The 21787-nt window shown below is 43.0% G+C and overlaps 3 protein-coding genes across 4 annotated transcripts in view; all 3 read right to left on the bottom strand.

The window, feature by feature from the left end:
• LOC148048316 (lysozyme C, milk isozyme-like) overlaps positions 1 to 12377 on the bottom strand; it is a 34688-nt gene extending 22311 nt beyond the window's left edge. The window contains exon 1 of the mRNA XM_087710708.1: positions 12225 to 12377. Coding sequence (XP_087566834.1) covers positions 12225 to 12273 — 49 coding nt within the window. The 5' untranslated portion in view covers positions 12274 to 12377. The remainder of the gene's footprint in view (positions 1 to 12224) is intronic.
• Positions 3001 to 6008, bottom strand: LOC148048317 (lysozyme C-like). Its single transcript, XM_087710703.1, has 4 exons — positions 5873 to 6008; positions 5002 to 5163; positions 4234 to 4312; positions 3001 to 3285 (listed from the first exon to the last, which is right to left on the bottom strand). The coding sequence occupies exons 1-4, from the start codon at positions 6006 to 6008 to the stop codon at positions 3219 to 3221; spliced, it is 444 nt and encodes a 147-aa protein (XP_087566829.1). The 3' UTR covers positions 3001 to 3218.
• LOC148048315 (lysozyme C, milk isozyme-like) lies at positions 5965 to 21116 on the bottom strand. Of its 2 annotated transcripts, none has more exons than XM_087710706.1 (4): positions 20974 to 21116; positions 17956 to 18117; positions 16800 to 16878; positions 5965 to 6092 (listed from the first exon to the last, which is right to left on the bottom strand). In XM_087710706.1, coding segments are annotated over exons 1-4 (372 nt in total). In that variant the 5' UTR covers positions 21104 to 21116; the 3' UTR covers positions 5965 to 6091. The 2 variants fall into 2 exon arrangements, with proteins under 2 accessions (XP_087566832.1, XP_087566831.1); XM_087710705.1 differs by lacking the exon at positions 5965 to 6092 and adding an exon at positions 16274 to 16561.
• Positions 21117 to 21787: the final 671 nt, after the last annotated feature.

The raw sequence follows: 21787 nt of genomic DNA, 5'->3' as shown, positions 1-21787 counted from the left end.
TCAAAGGAGGTGGGTGATTTGAACGATGCTGGAGGAGGCAAGGCAGCTGGTTTTCTCCCGGCTGCTGTAGTCTCTTTAGGCGCCCACCCTCCCTTTCTACTCTGGTGGATTATATTACTGGATGTTTTGGCATTTTTCGACATCTTTGGCCCTGTTTTCCTTGGAATCTCTTTAGACTCTGTTGCTGACTTTATAGAGGGGTAGTTGGTTTGATATGGGGCGGTATAAGACCTGGCAGCTGGCCTTGCGGCCATTACCACAACCCCTTAATCTACCCCCTAGGCCTTTTCTACAGCATGGCCTCTCCTTTTCTCCCTGGCCCTCAGTTCGCTCTTACTTATACGGGACTTTACCATATGGTTCCTTACACACGGCTACTGGACATTGGACATTGGACTCACGATCTAGTCCTGGTTGGTACGATCATTGCCGCCCGTTGTTGTTAAGAGACTCCATCTTAGCCCCTTGGGAGCTTCTATCCCAATACCATCTATACCATCTTTACCATCTATCACGCAAGAAGAGAGAAGACAAAATCTTTCTCCCTCTTTATATTTCTGCGAACCCACCTGACTGGACTTTATGCGAACCCATCTACAATCCAATTCTAATTTAAGAGCTGCGCATTATTTTTTATTCTTTTAACAAATTCTTCCTTTTTTCTTCTCTCTTCTTCTTTCTGTCTTAGTATGGGATATGTTTGTGTTATGCCTGTTTGAGTGAATGTTCCCACTTTTATTGTAATTATTGCTGTATTTTTGTTTTGTTTTTAACTATTACGTGGGGATTATTTGGGTGAGTGAATGAATATGTATGACTCGGAGGGCCTGCTGGGGAATGCAGGGGCCACTGAGGTGGCTGGGGGGATTACTGCTACCGTCCTGTCTCCAACCTTCCCTTTGTTGGGAAGGTTGTTGAGAAGGTGGTGGCCTTCCAGCTTCAACGGGCCTTGGAGGAAGCTAGCTACCTTGACCCCCTCCAGTCTGGCTTCAGACCCGGTTACAGCACAGAAACCGCTTTGGTCGCATTGACCGATGATCTCTGGAGGGCCAGAGATGGAGGCCATGCGTCCATCCTGGTTCTCCTTGACCTCTCGGCGGCTTTCGATACCATCGACCATGGTATCCTTCTGCGACGACTGCGGGAGGTGGGGGTGGGAGGCACTGTCTTGCAGTGGTTCTCCTTCTACCTCTCGGACAGGTCGCAGTCGGTGTTGGTCGGGGGGCAGAGATCGTCCCTGAGGCCCCTAAAATACAGGGTGCCACAGGGTTCGGTCTTATCCCCCCTACTATTTAACATATACATGAAACCACTGGGAGAGATCATTTGGAGGCACGGGATAAAATACCATCAATATGCGGACGATACGCAATTGTATCTGTCCGCCCCGTGCCAACTCAATGAAGCGGTGGACGTGATGAACCAGGGTCTTGAGGCCGTTAAGAACTGGATGAGCGCTAACAAACTGGTACTCAACCCGGACAAGACCGAGTGGCTGTTGTGTTTCCCTCCCAACAATTTGGCTAATGTTCCATCTATCAGGCTGGGGGGTCAAATTTTATACCCCTCAGATAGGGTTCGTAACTTAGGAGTCCTCCTGGATCCACAGCTGACTCTTGACCATCATCTGTCAGCTGTGACCAGGGGGGCATTTGCTCAGGTTCGCCTGGTCCGCCAGTTACGACCCTACCTGAATCGGGAGGCTCTCACAACAGTCACTCGAGCCCTTGTGATCTCTAGGCTGGAATACTGCAATGTGCTCTACATGGGGCTGCCCCTGAAGTGCATCCGGCGACTGCAGTTAGTTCAGAATGCGGCCGCGCGAGTGATAGTGGGTGCACCTCGGTTCGCCCACATAACACCCATCCTCCGCGAGCTGCACTGGCTACCTGTTGATCTCCGGGTGCGCTTCAGGGTGCTGTTGACCATCTTTAAAGCCCTTCATGGTAGTGGATCTGAGTACTTGAGAGACCGCCTTCTGCCGATTACCTCCCTCCGACCGATAAGATCGCACAGACTGGGCCTCCTCCGAATTCCATCCGCCAGTCAATGTTGACTGGCGACTACACGGAGGAGAGCCTTTTCTGTTGCAGCTCCGACCCTGTGGAACGACCTCCCCGTCGAGATACGCACCCTCACTACCGTCCAGGCCTTCCGCGCAGCCCTCAAGACCTGGCTATCCCAACAGGCCTGGGGATAAGCCTCTAATTTGCCCCACCCGAGTGTTGAATGTTGAATGCAAGTTGTGTTTTTATTATTTTATTTTGCTCACATATTGTTTATTTTGAATTGCACCCCCTCCCTAATGATTGTAAGCCACCCTGAGTCCCCTCAGGGAAAAGGGCGGCCTATAAATCCTAATAAAATACTAAAAATACTAAATGTAGGATTCCCAGTGTTTGGTGGCTGGGTTGTACGGAGTCGGTGGGGTGTGCATTGTCATCTTGTGTTTCTGAGCGCGTTTGAATTTCCCGCTCAAAGATGGCTGCTCGATATCACTCCGTGATCCAGGCTGGATTGACTTGCTGGATTGTCGTGCTCTTTTTGTCTGCCTAGTTGCCTTCCGATCCCATCCTCGTCACCAGTGTTAAATCGGGTGAATGAAGGCGCACTCAGGCTTCAGAGTAACAAACAGCTCTTTATTAGCACAAGTCAACTATGTACAATCCAGAGAAGGTTCAGTCTGATAGCAGCCCTTTTATAGGGAACTGTCAGACCCTTCAACCAATCAGATTGAATCTGTTCCTGCCGGAACAGAGGACCTTGATGTAAACCATTACCAATGTTTCTGGTATCTAACACAGACCTCAATTTTTCTTATAGCAAAGACTAAAAGCCAAGCTTTAACATAACTGGAGGTTGACCATAGAATTTCTCTGGCCTAGGATGCCAATCTACCAGTTGCAAATCTGCTCTGCCATTAGAATGATTGGTGGCAGGTTCAATTATGTTGGAATAATGAAGGATGAAAGGAAATAAAGCATGAAACAGAGAAGGGGATAATGTACAATACTCATTTTATTGAAGCAATTTTAAAAAGCAAAATCTTTCCCTCTTCCACCCAGAAACCATTTCAAAACCATTGTTTGTATGCAAAGAAACTCATTCTTCCCAATATGTGGAGTGTAGGCATAGAATCAAACTGCTCAGTGTGGTTATATAAGGAATAATATTGTGTTCATGACAGGAGGAGAAAGAGAAATAAAGGATCATCACATTCAGAGCCTGCAGCCCCAGGTCCATATTGACAGGTTTGTTCCTTTGCAGTAGTTTTTCCAGAAATCCCTTAAGGAAGGAATAAGAATAAAAATAAGCATAATGCATATCTTTGTGATTCATACATGTGGTAGTGTCTTTAACATAATAATGAATCTCTACTTGGAGAGCTTAAGGAAGCTTTTAGGTGAACTAGTGCAACTATCATTCTTTCATCTTTCCTGTTCGTTGACTGATAAAGTTCTTTTCTTAATTGTTTACATGCATCTCCTTTCCTTCAGATTAAAATATTTATTTTAGCTAAAATAGTTCTGGCTTTCTATTTCTCACAATAAAGCATAAATGCGACTTATGCCCATTACATCCTTTGGACTCTTCAGTACAACACAGAATACTTTTTATATTATTTACCCCAAAGCATTTTTATTCTTTGCTTTTCGATTCTCAGCTGAAAAGTTTTCCATCTAATGATCTGCTGCTGTCTTCCTCTTTACTATTCATTCTATGATTGGAGGCTTCAGGAATGATCTCTCCCTGCTTCTCACTATTAGGTTTTTTACTTACCAGATCTCTGATCCATGGAGCTCATTCCATGGAATTAGAATCCTTGTGTTCACAAGGCCCTCTACCTAATTCTGCTGCTACCTGATCCAACTTGGAACTAAACCCTAGATTTCTTTTAGCTGCTGACAAGCAAGGAAGTGGATACCGTAATTGATGTAAAATGATTTGGAAGGAGTAATCCAGCATATAAAAAGCATCAACAGCCCCATCTTAAATTGAGCCTAGGGCTACTTTTAAAACAGGATTTAAAAGACTGCTTAAACCCATATTTTAAAGCTACAAGAATGCAAGTATAGCAATAAAAATACAATCTGTAATGATCAGAAAGAATACTTCACTACCAATGCTCAAAAGGTTTGCAATAGTTTAAAGAAAGTTATTAAATTTCATGACTACAAGTTCAGTTGCTACCCAATGTTACATGTAGAAGATGTTAATGAAAGATTGACTCACCAGGCAGTCATCCCTTTGAAACCATGCACAATCATCTTAGCACAAGTAATATCATCTGTGATGTCATCATTTGTGAAAGCTGCCAAAAGAGGCAAATTAGAATTTGTCCAACTCCAAATGTTTCAAAGGTCTTACCAAGCAACCCTTTTCATTGCACAGTTCAGTCTAGTGGTTAAGGCTCCAGGCTACAAACCAGGAGACTGTGAGTTCTAAGCTCACCTTGGAAATTAAAGCTGGTTGGGTGACTTTGGACCAGTCACTTCCTCTCAGCCCAACTCATTTCACAGAGTTAAGTTGACTTAAGGAAAATAGGGGAAAGGTATGTGTGCAACCTTGAATTGTTTATAAAAATCATAAAAGTGAAGAAATATTTAAAAAGCACTGAAGAGAGTGTGAGATTGTTAATGTGAGTGGGACAGGGGGACTTCACCACGTATGAAGAACCTTTTGCTCTTTAGATAATACTGTGGTGGATGTTCTGGGGGCAGAAATTGAGATATATCTGTGTGAAGGAATTCAGAGTAGTTGTGACAAGTTGGGTAGCAGGACACTAAATGGAAGAAGGCTAAGAGACCAATAGAAAGCAGAGTAGCTAGATATTATCACTGTTGACCCAAACAGGAACACAAAGCAATTTTGATAGTGTTGATGAGTCAATATCAATGCTATCCATCTGAAAACTACAAGGAATACAGGCATATTATCTCATGGTGTTGAAGCACATAATAACAACAGAGTTTTGGAAGCCTATCAGACTAGGTGTCTTACCACTGCAAGGCATTTTACAGTGGTTAGTTGTATGGCCCTGATAATTGTCGCACCACCAACGGCTGTTCATCTGGAAAATCCCATAGTTACGACTGCCATCCCAGTTTGGTGGCCCCACAGCTCCGCTGTTGTATCTGCTCGCGTGATAAGCCAAACAGATCCCTGGAAGAAAGCAAATGGGGGATGGGCTATGAAAGATCTGTGCAGTAAATGAAAAAGCTATTCTGATTTTTTTTTTAAATAGAGCATTTATAACATAATGCTTAAATACCGTCTTATTCTTCCCTCAAGAAAGGACCCAAGAAATCCAATATATTTTGGATTAGGAATAAATCTGATTAGTAATTAGGAAAAAATCTGATTCTTATCTCCAAGATATTCCTGGAGCTCTTAATGGCACATAAAGCCATCCTTCCTTTCTTCTCTCTTTCTAATTTGAGCCTTCCAGGGCAGAGATATCTTTTGACAATCTGCACATGTAGAAAATCTTCTATGATGGCCCCTTCAATCATATACTAAATTTCAATAACTTGGTAGCATTTGAAAGATTTTACCTTTTAGAGGAAGTTTATCCTGGTAGGGATAAATGCTTATTCTTAAGAGAGTAAATAAAATGTTCACTAAGCCATAATTGTACAAAAACCAAAACCACAGAGTCCAAGATGGTATAACCACATATCAGTTCTGCAATTGTCCTAATCAGGCAACAAATTGGAAATCTACCACTTTGCTTAAAAAATAATAAGGATGTTAGTCCAGGGAGAATCCTTGGGAAGGTTGGTTGAACTAATTATTGAAAGAGGTGCTGCATTTTGGTTCCCCCTTACAAACATGGAACTTGCTAAGATGGAGAAAAAAAGAGTAAACTCACAGTTGCCCAATTTGTAGCCAAAATATCCATCCATGCCATTTTGTTTCAGAATTGAAGCCAGTTCACATCTGGTGTATACTTCGGCTTCAGTGGCTGCAATGAAGAGGAAGAGGAGGGTGAGCACTAATGTCTTCATTGCTGCAGCTCCTTGGAGGACGATGTCTGACTTCCCCAGGAAAACTATGGGATGTTATAGTCACAGCTTGAGAAACTGGCACCTCTGTAGAGATGGTAAACAAAGTATGTAGCAATAATTCTGAGGTTAATATGAGCTGATAAGGAGAAAGTGCTGAGGGCTAAGATCAAGGAGAAATCATAATTATCATTTTCAATTTTATCAGAAGCCAAAACCAACAAATAGTTTACAGCATTTTTAGCCTCGTGACAAATGTTGGCTCAATGAACAAGAGGTGGTTTCAACTGTGTGATTGAAGCCCCAACCTTTTTTATGTGTCCACATTTGATAGATGTGAAAAAGGGACAGGGCTTTTATTGTGTGGTGAATGCCGCCTTCTTGACTTTTTGGACTTTGCTTTGCTGATTGACAAGTCTGGTAGCTATGTATGGGATTTCGGGCGTGGAGGTGAGTTTTGTGTACTCAGGCTCAACTTCTTTTGGCCAGTTCAAATTCAAATAATAAGGGTGTTAGTCCAGGGAGAATCCTTGGGAAGGTTGGTTGAACTAATTATTGAAAGAGGTGCTGCATTTTGGTTCCCCCTTACAAACATGGAACTTGTTAAAATGGAGAAAAAAAGAGTAAACTCACAGTTTCCCAATTTGTAGCCATAATATCCATCTTGTTGCTTCCTCAGTCACTGGGCCAATGAGTTTGAGTCATTATTATGAATGTTTGTGTGTTTTGCACCTCTTTTACATGGTTTTAAATTATTACTATTTTTTAAAATTTGCTTTTAGAGAAATAGAATTTATAAAGAGAAAAACAAATTGTTGTCAAGTGTGAGACTCGAACTCCATTTTCAGTGCACAAATTCCTTCCTCTTTCCCCTTCACTTCCTTTTGTAAAAGAGTTTGTTGTCAACAATCTTTAAATTTTGGAAATATTAGAGGACACTGTGAGACTAGGCTGAAGTTTCTATACCTAAGGATGAAGTAAGCATATAAGCTATGTGGAGAAAAACTCGGAATCTTGTCTAAAACGTATCTTAGGGAAAGTAGTTAAGAAAGAACCAAGTTATTAAGGAAGCAAAAGAAAATAAATATCATTTGAACTGGACAAAAGAAGTTGAGCCTGAGTACACGAAACTCACCTCCCCACCTGAAATCCGATACATAGCTACCAGACTTGTCAATCAGCAAAGCAAAGCAAAGCAAAGCAAAGCAAAGCAAAGCAAAGCAAAGCAAAGCAAATAGCAGTAGCAGTAGACTTATATACCGCTTCATAGGGCTTTCAGCCCTCTCTAAGCGGTTTACAGAGAGTCAGCATATTGCCCCCAACAATCTGGGTCCTCATTTTACCCACCTCGGAAGGATGGAAGGCTGAGTCAACCCTGAGCCGGTGAGATTTGAACCGCTGAACTGCTGATCTAGCAGTAGCCTGCAGTGCTGCATTTAACCACTGAGCCACCTTGGCTCTTCCTGCAGAGCAAAGCAAAGCAAAGCAAAGCAAAGCAAAGCAAAGCAAAGCAAAGCAAAGCAAAGCAAAGCAAAGCAAAGCAAAGCAAAGCAAAGCAAAGCAAAGCAAAGCAAAGCAAAGCAAAGCAAAGCAAAGCAAAGCAAAGCAAACCAAAGCAAAGCAAAGCAAAGCAAACCAAAGCAAACCAAAGCAAAGCAAACCAAAGCAAACCAAAGCAAAGCAAAGCAAAGCAAACCAAACCAAACCAAACCAAACCAAACCAAACCAAACCAAACCAAACCAAACCAAACCAAACCAAACCCAACCCGGGGCCCCGCCTGGTCAACTGGATGGCCAGCAGGGAAAGCAGCAAGGAAGCAGGTGAGTGTGCAGGAGGAACTGGCCTGGCCTTCAATGCTCCATCCTGCAGGGGTGGTGGCGATGAGCGGTAATGGAAGGGAGTCCCAGGACAGTATCCCTGCCTCCTTCCTCCGAGAGCCGGCTTGGGGGATGGCCAGCCTCCCCCGCGGCTTTGTCCTTTGCTCCATGCCCCTGCTGGATGAAGTATTGGAGGCCAGGCCAATCCCACCCACTCACTGCTTTCCTAGATGGCCATCCAGCTGATCAGGTGGAGCCCGGACTGCAGCCGACAAGGAGGGGGCATGTGCGGGGCAAAATGGGAGGCATGCTGCTGGCAGGAGGTCTGTGTGGAGGTCAGAGTGTAGCAATGGGGGAGGCTGGCCATACCCCCAAGCTGGCTCTCAGAGGAAGGAGGCAGGGATGCTGGCCCGTGGCTCACTTCCCTTACCCTTTGCTGCTGCTGCCGCTGCCATTGCTACTGCCGCCGAGGCTGGATAGAGCTTTGGAACCCAGGCCAGTTTTTTGCTGGTTTTGTGGCCATGACTAAGTGGGGGGGGGGCATGTGACCTGCAAGGTTGTGAAATTCCATCCCTACCAGAGAAATCCAGAACCCTGAGAAGATGGTTGTGGTGCTTCGAAGGCTACTTGCATTGTGGTCCTGCAGATGCCGCCTCAAATATATGTAGCCTTGAGTCCAGCGGTCGCCATTCCTAGTAGGAAGTGAGTGGCAACCTGCAAGGTTGTGGAATTCTGCCCTGTGGGGAATTTTTCAAGGCGGCTCACAAAGAGAACGAAGCGGGCACGGCACACCCAGAGTTGCTTCTTCTTCTTTGCAAGAGCTGATGATGGAAGAGGAGCTGAGGAACTGCAGGGAGTCTCCTATGTGTCCCCCACCCAGCCTTCGCCTGCACCTTCACACTGGCCAGCATCTCCCAAAGCCGCTGCCATTGTAGCTACAATAGGGACGGGGGGCTTGAAAATTCCCCACGGGTTGGAATCACAATCTTGCAGGATGCCAATCACTTCTTACTAGGAATGGAGACCACCGGACTCAAGGCTACATACATTTAAGGTGCACAATGAATTCATGCATTCTAGGAATTTGCAACTCTTTTCCCCCCAATTTTTTTTAGATAAAAACAAATAAAATCATCCTCCATTACAAAGTTGTAGAAAGTGTGTCAATTAGTTACACAGAGTTTTTGTGCATCCCTTCCATTGTCATTACCTCTAATCCACATCAAATTATCTACTTTACATCACATATATTTATATATAATCATTATCATCATACCTCATCCTTGATATGATTATAGTTGTTTTAACATCCCTTTATAACAAACATTCCAAAATTTAAAACAAAAGCACATAGTGGCGTTCCCTTATCTATTTTCAATACCATCTAATCACATTATTCCTTTATAACACATTCAAAATAAAGTTAATTATGTTTAATAACCAAGTTTTTAAACCACTTTTCTTAATCATTGTTTACAACTTTTATCCAATTTCCCTTTATCCTGTCAATACAAATTATTACATTATTATCCTTATCAGTCATTTATTTAGCAATAGTTTGATTAAGTTTAACTTTTTCCCCTTTTTTCATCATTTTAAAATTTTTACCAAATTTCCTCTTATCAAACCAATACAAATATATACATTGTTATCCTTATCAATTATTTATCTAACATTATCCATTAACACTACATTTTTAACATAATATTCTAATTTTAACAACATTTTTAAACCTCTTTTCTTAATCATTGTTTACAATTTATATCCAATTTTCCCATTTATCATGTCAATACAAATTATTACATTATTATCAGTCATTTAGCTTAACTATGTTTAACTTACTTTCCCCCCTTTTTTTCACCATTTAAAAATTTATCCCAAATTTCCTCTTATCAAACCAATACATATGTATACATTATTATCATTATCAATTATTTACCTAACTTTATCATTATCACTACATTTTTAACATAATGATCTAATTTTAACTAAGTTTGACTAGTATTTTATTATTAGTTTTCATATCTCAACCTGTGTCTTTCTAGTAGGAATTTGCAACTCTTAACAGGATTCTTTATTGAAAGCTTTCTGAAACACAATGTTAAAGTCCATTGCTGTAATTTAATTTTTAATTGAATTGAATTGAATCAAGTTTGGTATGTGCATGCAGGACTACCTCACCTCAAATTTTGTCTGTTTATCTATCTAGTAAGCAGTGATGTGCAGTGAGGTTTATGGCTGGTGAGGCACTGACACAATTTTTTTTAGACTTGTGGACTTCAACTCCCAGAATTCCACAGCCAGGCATGCTCAGTTCCGATTTAAAGTGACAGCATTTGTTTTTCTCCTTTGCGAAATAAGTTTCCTTCTTTCTTTTTCTTCTCCCTTTCCCTCCTTCCTCCCTCTCTCCCTCCCTCCCCCCTCTCAAAAACACACACACAGAAGTTGGACTATCTCTCCTACCCCCTTCCCTCTCTCACTCAAACAAACTCTCTCTCAAACAAGCACACACACACACACACACACAATAGGATTGGAGGGAGTCAGGGAGACCACAGGAGGAGGCAGGAAGCCAGTCAAAGAGCCATACTGGAGCACACACACTTTCTCCCAAACCCAGAAGGATCCAGCCCAGCTTCACTGATTACAGGTTTGAAAAGACAACGTGGCTCTGCCTGCAATCAAACTACACTTGGGGAGGCAGAGCACTTCCCTCCAGCCTTTGCCCAAAGCCCCGCACCAGGAGGATGAAGTTTGAATTGTTCCCCCTCCCTCCGACCCACACAGACCTTTTCCAGCTGTTTCAGAGAGGATTTCAACTCTGCTCTTGCCTGTCATCATGAGAAGAAAAAAAAATGTAAAAGGAAAAAGGCGAGAGCTGAGGTCAGGCTGAACTACAGGGCGGGGCATAATCTTTTCCTAGGGGGTCACAGCAAGATCGACAGCAGTTTACAACTTCCGCGACACCTCATTTTAAAGCCCATAAAAAACTGAATTGAATGAGCTATTAAATGTTAAATTTGCTTTAAGAATGGCTGGAAAATTCGATTCGGAAGAACAAAGGATCATTGACAGAATAAAATGCATTGCCTTTCGAGAGGCTCGCGATGCTGGAGCGACGTTTATCAATCGAAAATGGATTGCAAACAAATTGAAACGTCATCCGGATTGGGTTACTGATAATTGGAACAAAACAGCCCAAGAATGTTTCACAAAATTTGGAGAAGGGCGTCCTCTGCAACTGTCCCAAGAAAGCAAAGCCATCATTGCAACTGGCAGTCGCAAACAACGAAAAGGAAACCGAAAAGTGGCCCAAGAAATCCTTCAAATTCGTGGAAAACGAGTTGATCAAAGGACAATCGGCCGATATCGAGAACGAGAAGGTTTGAAGCCATTCCACATCATTTGCAAACCATTGAAAACTCAAACACACGTTCAAGATCGGCTTTGGTTGTGCGATTGGTTGTCTGAATGGACCGAGGAAGATTTTCTTCATTTGGCGCCATCTGACGAATTCTTCGTTTATGCCATTCGAAAACCGAATTTCCAGAACGATCGAATTTGGGCTAAAGACGTCGACGACATCGCCAAACATGAACGATATCGACAAATCGTTCACAATCCGACTTGCATCGGGATTTTCGTCATTTTCACAGCCAAGAAACTGCATTGGGTTTTGAAGGATAAAGGGGAATCCTGGGATGGCAGTTATTTCCGTGAGAAAATTTTATTGGAGAATGTCATTCCATTTCTCAGTGATCCAGACAATGTCTTGGTGGTTGGTGAGGCTGTCTTTCTTCATGACAAAGCTCCTTGCATGCGTGCAAATGCGACTCAGCAATTGTTAAAGGAAAACAATGTCGAATTTTGGGGCAATGACATCTGGCCGGGAAATTCGCCAGATCTCAATCCGGCAGAGAACATTGGGGCCATAATTAAGGATGAAGTGGAAGCTCTGATGATTCAGGAGCAAGGTCAAAATCGATATTCGGTTGAAACTTTGAGAATGAATTTGGAAACTGTGTTGAAAAATCTGGAAAATCGAACGGAACTGTTTGAAGATTTGTTGTGTTCTTATCCACCTCGTTTGAATGCTGTTCGAAGGGCTAATGGTGGTCATACTGACTATTAAATCGTGTCAATAAACTCAGTTTTTGATGGGCTTTCGAATGGTGTATGAATTATTTGTGTTGTTATTACAAGTGTTGCTGTGACCCCCTAGGAAAAGGTTATGCCCCGCCCTGTAGTTGCTGCCAGAGTCACCACGTGGATGACTCTGCTTAACTGTTCAAAAAAGCCTCTTAAAAAACGCCCTCTACAGAAGGAGGCAGGAGAACAACGTGCCTCATCTTACAAATTACATTAATTTTGAATTCCTCCCCCTCCCTCCGACCCACATACCTTTTCCAGCTGTTTCACAGAGGATTTCAACTCTGCTCTTGTCTGCCATGATGAAAATGTAAAAATGTAAAAGAAAAAAGGCTTAACTCTGCTCGAGTGATCATAAAGTCAGGCTAGATGAGGCACGTTGTTCTCCAGCCTCCTCCTGTAGAGGGCGCTTTTTAAGAGGCTTTTTTAAACAGTTAAGCAGAATCATCCACAGTGACTCTGGCAGCAACTAGCTCAGCCTGACCTCAGCTCTCGCCTCCCCTGCCTCCCCTGACTGCACGTCACTGCTAGTAAGAATTAACAGGTTTGGCATATTTCACATCCAATCTATTTAACAGTAATATCTTTTGCATCACAGAAAGCAGGAATCTGTCCCCATTCTTCGAGATCCACACAGCCTCCAGCCTGGTCTCCTTTAAAAGACCTTGAACCCCTTTCTGCTTCCTCATTACTGGGTTATCTCACTTCTGAATTGGCATCATTGTTACAAATGGTTGTGTATCTTGCACATTCCCATGACAACTTTTATGCGGTTTCAAATTGTTGTCATTCATTTTAACCATTGTAAGCTGCGTTCAGAGAAATAGAATAGAAACAGCTAAACAAATCCCTATCACATTTCAGCTCAGTTTCCAATATAGAAGTTAAGTTTGGTTCCTTCTTTTCCCATTTCACCTTCTTTTTATTCTAGGAGTTCTATTCTATTCTCCTGTTTTTTCTAGATATTCTTTAGATTTGGGAAATATGAGCAGGAGATACTATAACACTTATTTATGACCCACCTTTTATCGTGTCCAATAAAATCCTCTCTCCAGCAGCCTGCAATCTTGGGGACTTTCCATGCTTCTCTTAATTCACAAAGGAAGTTACCATGAAGAAATTCAATGGGCCTTTTTTAAGTTGTCGCATCCTGTCTTTTGTCAGGATTTTTTCCCAACATTGATACATTTTTTGAGAGTTCTCCTTCCCTCCAAATAACTCCCTTAATCATACCATATTAAAGATATGCAATAAATATAAACCCAGGATGTGGCCACAAATACCTTGGGGTCTCTCAGCTCAAGAAGCATATTATGGAAGAGAACTGGCAAAGATAAATAGTTGACATATCGAACTTATTGAAAAATCCTCAAAGGGAATTTCAAATCAGATCAAGAGAGCAATGAATAGCAGATGGATATAATTGTCAATGATTTTCCCATTTACAGTCATCTGAAAGATTTAAAATAGATAAAAAAGGCATAGTATAAAGCAAAGAGTGTTTTGATGATGAACATGAACTGTAATTATAAAAATGTGCAAACGTGTTGATATTTGAAGCAGAGGAAGAACAGGTTAAAGTGTTATAATATGCAGATGGTCAGTAGGAAAATATATGGTTAAAGTTGTTCTATTTACCATGCATTATGTTATGAGCTCAAAGAGAATTTTTATAAAATGATGTCTCATTGGTACATGAGGCCAGAAAAAATATCTAGAATGTATAAAGTCTCTTCAAATGCACATTGGAAATAGGAAACAACACTAGGGAACATTTTATCATGTTGGTGATCATGTAAAAAAACTAAATATATTTGGTTTCAAAGGCATAGTTTGATACAGATAGTTTTATATATCAATAGTCTACGGGAGCCAGGACCTTTCCTTACAGGATTATTGGATAAACAGTTAGAAAAAAGCCATGGAAGATTATTTCAGTATATCAATGTTTCTCAACTTTGACATCTTGAAGATCTATGGACTTTAGCTCCCTGAAGCCAGCTGGGGAAACCCATTATTTATTATTATTTAGTGGATTTCTAAGCCTCCCATCTGATTAATACAACACCTCTGAGTAGCTTACACTGTAATAAAAGTTAAAAAGTACAAAATCAATTAGTATACAATAAAAAGATAAAAATTAAAACTACAAACCTGGCCATGAGAATCCCCTCTATCCTATCAGCCACTCCCCATTTGGTGAGCCCTCTTGGTAATATTATTTATATTTGTTGGTGACTGAAAGCTTCTTATGGAATTTTTGCATAAAAAAGGAACATGATTTATGATTCTGGTGATTAGATAGTATACATTATGGAAAAAAAGAGTATTGTGTAATTTTAGAAAGTAAAAATATATTACTTTTATAACATTTTTCTTCATTTTGTTCTTCCTCAACTTTTTTCTTCTGTTGTATTTTTGCCCTCTTTGCTTTATGCTTTTTGTCTCTTTTTCCTTATTTTACATTAGTTTGTATCTTCTTGTTTAATACTTTTAATAAAAAATTATATACAAAAAAGGAAACAAATTGCATTTCCCTAGTGCAGTAAACCACTGCAGAATCAGCATAGTGGAGAATGGGGTGTTTTAAGAGACTGAATATAAATCAAGCAGTCATTCTATTTATTTATAATGTAAACAGAACAGCTAGTTTGGAATAATGGTTCAGGCACCAAACTAGAAACCAGAACATTGTGAGTTCTGGTCCCACCTTAGGCACTAAGTCATCTGGATGACTTTGGATCAGTCTTCCTCTGAATTGTTAACTACATCCTGGAACTGATGATGCACTGAATAGACGAGATTTAACACAATAACAAATCTATACTTTGAAAGAAGGTAAAATGAGGAGTTTGGAACAGCATAAATCACAATAATTTTGCCTGTAGGATTTAATCTGCTAATGTTGCTATCTTGTTTGGATACAATTGTGAGAAACAGACCCACAAGTCAGAAATTTGACAATGTCATGAAATGAAGCAGCAAGCAGTTTACTGCATGTAAAATACTGGTACTTCCTTGAAAGAATGGGTGGCTAGTAGTTAGGCACACCCAGGAATACATTTCTCCAATTTTTATTCCCTCCCACCTGAACCACAAATCCCTCCCTTCAGCCCCCTTTGACAAAGACCACAGGGATGCAGTCTTCTCAGAATGCCTGTTTCTCTGTGAATTTCCCCATACTTAATCTGTTTCCCCACCTTTTGCCCAGTTCCCCTTTTTCCAGACTACCTTCTGCCCCCTTTTTTATATTTCTTAACCTATATTAACTGTTTCCTTACAATCCTTGCAGCATAACCATAATAAACTGAGGCAAGTGGTTAATTAATTTCTTCACTATATACTAGACCTGTGTGATTAAAACTGTTAACTAATCTGCTTGCCCAAGCTGACTCGCTTATCAGAATAGCAGACCTTTCCTGTTTTCCCGTCTTGAACCTTTTACCTTTAATGTCCCGATGTCCTACTGAACTTTTAAATCCATATCTCTCAAAGATTGTGTCAGCACCTCTTCATTGAGTAATTAGGAAAGAAGACCACGAGACTCCATAGGTAGAAATCAAGTGTACTTTTACTAATTATAAATGATTAGAAGCGTAGCAAAGGGAAGACTGATTATTTAGGCGCAAAAGCGATTGATATATAAAATAACCCATTCCCCACCCCTTGGCATCCCAGTTACAGTCCAATCATAATTCTCCTAAGTGTCAGGTGTGAGATAACTTTGAAAGGCATCACCAAGATGGAATGTCGGTGCCGTTAGCCTTGGCGGGAACCTCCTCCGCATGCGTAGTCCGACAGGCAGCAGAACTATAGAATCTTCCTCCAGCACAGTTAGTAACCCCTCCCAAATACCATGCCCTCCCTCCCCGTTTCATGGCAGCCGAAGCAGCAGTAAAGCAGAGGCTGACAGGTTGCTTTCTTTGCAAAAATGACACTATCTCCATCAATTTCTTACACTCTGGTGTCTGCCAGGACGATGGATCATAGAAAAATGGCCATCAGATTCTAAATTCAGACATCAGTTATACTGTACTGTACAGCAAAAACCAAGCCTTAATATAACTGGAGGTACATCCTAGATATTGTCTGACCTTGACAGCCAATTTAGAATTTCCATGTAACAATTTCAAGATGGTTTACTAATATTGTATGAAGAGATTCATCAGCATCTCTATTATGTGATGCCAAATTTTGAACCAGTGATTTATTTGGTTACACAGTTCTCCCCTGTCATAGGAAAGATCAATAGCAAGTTCAGTTATGTGAGAATAATGAAGGATGAAATGAAAATGACAAAATGCAGAATATTCACTTTATTGAACATTTTCAAGGGATATTTGAAGAGTTTAAAGAGTTTTGAAATCATCATTTGTATGCAAAGAAACTTGTTTTACCAACTTGTGGGGTACATGTATTGAATCGAAGTGTGAAAGATTGGTTATGCGGTATAAGAAGTCGTATCATTTTCATCAGAGGAGGAGGAAGAGAAATGAGGAAGAGACATGCAGGATCATTCATCTCAGAGCTGACAGTCACTAGTCCATTGTGACAGATTTCTTCCTTTGCAGTTGTTCGTCCAGCCATCCCTAGGAATAAGAATATTGCATGTCTTTCCAAACCACAGGCACAGTTGTATATAAGACAGTGAAACTTATATTCTGAGGCAACCAGAATGCAAATGTAGCAAGAAAAATACAAATTGCCATATTGTATTTTACCATTAAGACTAAAAGTTGTATACTAATTTAAAGAAAGATAATTAGCTTTCAAGACAGTTCAATTCCTATGTTACAAGAGGAAGATGTTAATGAATGATTGACTTACCAGGCATCCATCTCTTGGGGATCACTGACAATTCTCTTAGCACAAGCAATATCTTCTGTGATGTTATCATTTATGAAAGCTGCCAGGAAAGACAAATTGGAATATGTTCCAACACAGATGTTTCCAACAAGATTTCCAAAGAGTTGCATAACATTACTATTTAAAGCAGATTCTTACCCATGTGGCATTTAAGTTGTAGGGCCTCAATAGTTATTATGTAATGCATCCACTTCTTTACCAGACAGTGTAACCAACTATTTATACAGCTGGTATAGGGTATGAAATACCATTTCTAAATCCTCTAACTGTGTAGTGTAGAGTAAAAGTGTAGAGCACTGGGAATCTGTTTTCCCTCTGGAGCTGAATATCCAAGGTCCCTTCCAACTCTAATACTGTTTTTCTGCACTCTTGGAAAGGAGCGTGAGAAAAATTGTCTCACCAGAGTCCAAGAACCAGATTTCTTTGACAAAGGGCAGAGAGCACATAATCAGGTTCCTTGCTAGTTGGAGTCTGAATGCTGAAATTGCTGCCTTTAACTTGTGCCTCTGGGCAAGACATTGACTAATGTTGTGGTGGGTGGTGTGGAGGCACAAAGTGAGATATGTCTATGTGAAGGAAATTAAAGGATTTGTGACAATTTGGGAAATGGAGTACAAAGTGGAGGAGCAGATTGAGGAAAGATAAGTGGCCAACAGAAAATATGGTGGCTAGATACTGTCACAGTTAACCCAAGCAGGAACTTGAAACTACTTTGAGAGACAGGGGGATTTAACCCCAAACTTCAGGATGCACTGGATGAAATTGAACAAGAACAAAGAGCAATAAAGGAGAGGAAGGACTAAAACTCCCCTTCAAAGGTTTCACCTGACTTACTTGAGGACTTTTTCTTTTCTTTTCTAGTGTAATAGGTATCAGATTGAAGGAATACTACATCATAACAGTAACAGCAACAATAACAGAATTTTGAAAGCTTGTCAAAACTTTTCCCTCCCACCTCTTATCCCAAACAGAATCCAGAGTCATTTTCACCTTTCTACGTTTCTTTCTTTCCTGGGACTGAGATATCCTTCTTTTCTCACCCATTTTATCTTAACTGTTCTCCTAAAAACTCTTGTATTCATTCAAGATAATTTCTTCTCTACACTGGGTGTCTTACCACTGCAAGGCGTATTACAGCCATTAGCTGTAGGACCCTGGTTATCGTCGCACCAATAGTGGCTGTTTATCTGGAAAATCCCATAGTCACGACTGCCATCCCTGTTTCGTGGCCCTATAGCTCGGCTGTCGAATCCGCTCTCATAATAAGCCATACAGATCCCTGGAAGAAAGCAAAGGGGAAAGGAGTACAAAAGGCTTGTGTTATAGATGAAAAGCTATCCTGGTTTCTTACACAGAATATTTAACCATCTTCAATCATTCTTCCCCTGCTAACGTACCTGCCTCCCAACAGCGTTGCAGCAGCCCTCCCCTCGCTCCTCGAGTCGGTAGCCGAGCTGGCGATTGAGTTCCCTAGGCTGATGGTCCTGGGGGACTTTAATCTGCCGTCGCTCGGTGAAAACTCTGATGGGACGAGGGAGTTCATGGCTTCCATGACAGCCATGGGCTTGACCCAAGTAATTCGAGGCCCAACCCATACAGCGGGACACATGCTTGACCTTGTATTTCTCTCGGAGCAGTGGATTTGTGATCTTGGTCTGAGGGGGAGTGACATCATACCCCTGTCGTGGTCAGACCATTGCCTGCTGAGGCTCGACTTCCGGAGGCCAAACCCCCACTGTAGGGAGGAGGAACCGACCAGGTGGTTCCGCCCCAGGCGTCTTATGGAGCCATCAAGGTTCCAGACAGAGCTTGGGGTTATTCCTGACACTTTCGCCCACAGTCCGGTGGAGACTCTGGCTGCTGCGTGGCACTCGGCAGCGTCAGAGGCCCTCGACCGGATTGCGCCACTGCGGCCCCTCCGAGGCGGCGGATCCCGGAGGCCTCCTTGGTTCACCGAGGAGCTCCGGGAAATGAAGCGCCGGAGGAGATGCCTAGAGCACCGTTGGAGGTCCGATAAGTCCGAATCGAACCGAGCAATGGTAACCATCTGCACCAGGGAATATACTAGGGCACTTAGGACAGCTAAAAGATCATATATAGCCTCCCTGGTTGCATCCGCTGAGTCCCGTCCAGCCGCCCTGTTCAGGATAACCCGCTCCCTATTAAACAAAAGGGAGACGGGGGAACCCCTGCAGGGCAGAGCGGAAGAATATGCCCAATTCTTAGCGGACAAAATTGCTCGGTTTCGGTCGGACTTGGACTCCACACCCGCAGTTCCAGCCGAGGCACAGGGGGACCAAGTAGAACAGCTCTGGGTTGAGTTTCAGGACGTTATCCCCGGGGATGTGGACAAGGCCATGAGAGCTGTAAGTTCCTCCACCTGTGTTCTGGATCCGTGTCCCTCATGGCTGGTTGCTAACTGCAGTGAGGTGACACGAGGCTGGATCCAGGCGGTTGTAACCGCCTCCCTTCGGGAGGGGAACTTCCCCGCCTCATTGAAAGAGGCGGTGGTGAGACCCCTCCTGAAGAAACCATCCTTGGATCCAGCTGTTCTCAACAGCTATCGCCCGGTCTCCAACCTCCCCTTTTTGGGGAAGGTTGTTGAGAAGGTGGTGGCCTTTCAGCTCCAACGGTCCTTGGAGGAAGCAAACTATCTAGACCCCTTCCAGTCCGGCTTCAGACCCGGTTACAGCACAGAAACCGCTTTGGTCGCATTGATGGATGATCTTTGGAGAGCCAGAGATGAAGGACATCCCTCCATCCTGGTCCTCCTTGACCTCTCAGCGGCTTTCGATACCATCGACCATGGTATCCTTCTGCGACGACTGCGGGAGGTGGGAGTGGGAGGGACCGTGCTACGGTGGTTCTCCTCCTACCTCTCGGACAGGTCGCAGTCGGTGTTAGTGGGAGGGCAGAGATCGTCCCCAAGGCCCCTAAATTATGGGGTGCCGCAGGGTTCGGTCTTATCCCCCCTGCTATTCAACATCTACATGAAACCGCTGGGAGAGATCATCCGCAGGCACGGGATTAGATACCATCAATATGCGGACGATACTCAATTGTATCTGTCCGCCCCGTGCCAAATCAATGAAGCGGTTGACGTGATGGGCCGGGGTCTTGAGGCCGTTATGGACTGGATGAGGATTAACAAGCTTGTGCTCAACCCAGAAAAGACCGAGTGGCTGTTGTGTTTCCCTCCCAAAGATTTGGCCAACATTCCAACACTCAGGCTGGGGGGTCAAATTTTATACCCCTCAGAGAGGGTTCGCAATCTGGGAGTCCTCCTGGATCCACAGCTGTCATTCGACCACCATTTAGCGGCTGTGACCAGGGGGGCATTCGCCCAGGTACGCCTGGTGCGCCAGTTGCGACCCTACCTGAACCGGGAGGCACTCACAACAGTCACTCGGGCCCTTGTGCTCTCTAGGCTGGAATACTGCAATGTGCTCTACATGGGGCTGCCCTTGAGGAGCATCCGGCGACTTCAGTTAGTGCAGAACGCGGCCGCGCGAGTGATCGCGGGTGCACCCCGATTCACCCGCATAACACCTATCCTCCGCGAGCTGCGCTGGCTACCTGTCGATCTCCGGATGCGCTTCAAGGTGCTTTTACTCACCCATAAAGCCCTACATGGCAGTGGATCTGGATACTTGAGAGACCGCCTTCTGCCGATTACCTCCCTACGACCTATAAGATCGCATAGACTGGGCCTCCTCCGCATTCCATCGGCCAGCCAGTGTCGGCTGGCAACTACAAGGAGGAGGGCCTTTTCAGCAGTCGCCCCGACCCTTTGGAACGAGCTCCCCGTGGAGATTCGTACCCTCTCCACCGTCCAAGCCTTCCGCACAGCCTTGAAGAACTGGCTCGCCCGTCAGGCCTGGGGATAAGGACCGTTACCCCGCCCGAATATTGAATGTATGGTGTTGATTTTATTATATGTTGTCGTCTTAATGCTGTATTCCCCCTCCCTTGGTTTCTGTGAGCCGCCCTGAGTCCCCTCAGGGAAAAGGGCGGCCTACAAATGTCAATAAAACCAAAACCAAACCAAACCCCCAACCAAGGAAGCACCCAAGGACCCATCCCTCTTGAAAACCTGGACCAGGCTAACACAGAGAGATAGAAAGAGTAAACTCACAGTTGCCCAAGCTGTAGCCTCTAAATCCACCCAAAGCATTTCTTCTCATAAGTGAAGCCAGTTCACATTTTTCATATACTTTGGCTTCATTGGCTGCAATGAGGAGGAAGAGGAGTGCTAGGGCCTTCATTGCCGCAGCTTCTCAGAGGTCTGACTTCTCCAGTGCGGCTCCTGGATTTTATAGTCATGGCTTGTGAAAGTGGAAACTCAGGAGAGATTAATAACAAAGTATGTAGCAATATTGATTCCCAAACTTGAAGCAATAACGGATCAGAAGAGGGCGTTGAGGACAAAGAGGAAGAAAAAAACTATTTTTAACTGTCATTTTTAATTTCATAAGAAGCCAAACCAATTAAACCAGTTATTATGGATTGACAAGCAGAGACAGTTGCGGGCTAAAAAAACCATTGAGGAAGAAAAAGAAAGGACGCGGATGTGATGGAGGGTTGCGGAATCAGTGGGACACAAACCATGAAAAAGGTTTAACTGTCATTTTCAATTTCATAAAAAGCCAAACCTAACTGACAATGGGTGAGAAGGGCATTTGTGGCACCTCGAGAGATCCTGGTCAAGGCAATGAGGCACCTGGCACAATAATATAAGCCAGTAAGTTCATCTCTTCTCCCCCCTTGAAGCCATTATACAAGCAAGATGGGTTGTATGAGCCCAGGTGGTGGTTAGAATGCAATATTGGAAGCTATTTCAGCTGACTGTTAGCTGCTGGCTCAAGGTTGACTCAGCCTTCCATCCTTCTGAGGTGGGTTGAGGACCAAGGTTGATGGGGGCAATATGGTGACTCTGTAAACCACTTAGA

This window comes from Thamnophis sirtalis, unplaced genomic scaffold (genome assembly GCF_051295495.1).
Source record: "Thamnophis sirtalis isolate CommonGarterSnake01/CBP01778 unplaced genomic scaffold, rThaSir2_p1.2 scaffold_3, whole genome shotgun sequence".
Lineage (NCBI taxonomy): Eukaryota > Metazoa > Chordata > Lepidosauria > Squamata > Natricidae > Thamnophis > Thamnophis sirtalis.
Note: the sequence above shows the minus strand (reverse complement) of the source record. Positions and strands in the feature narration are given on the sequence as shown.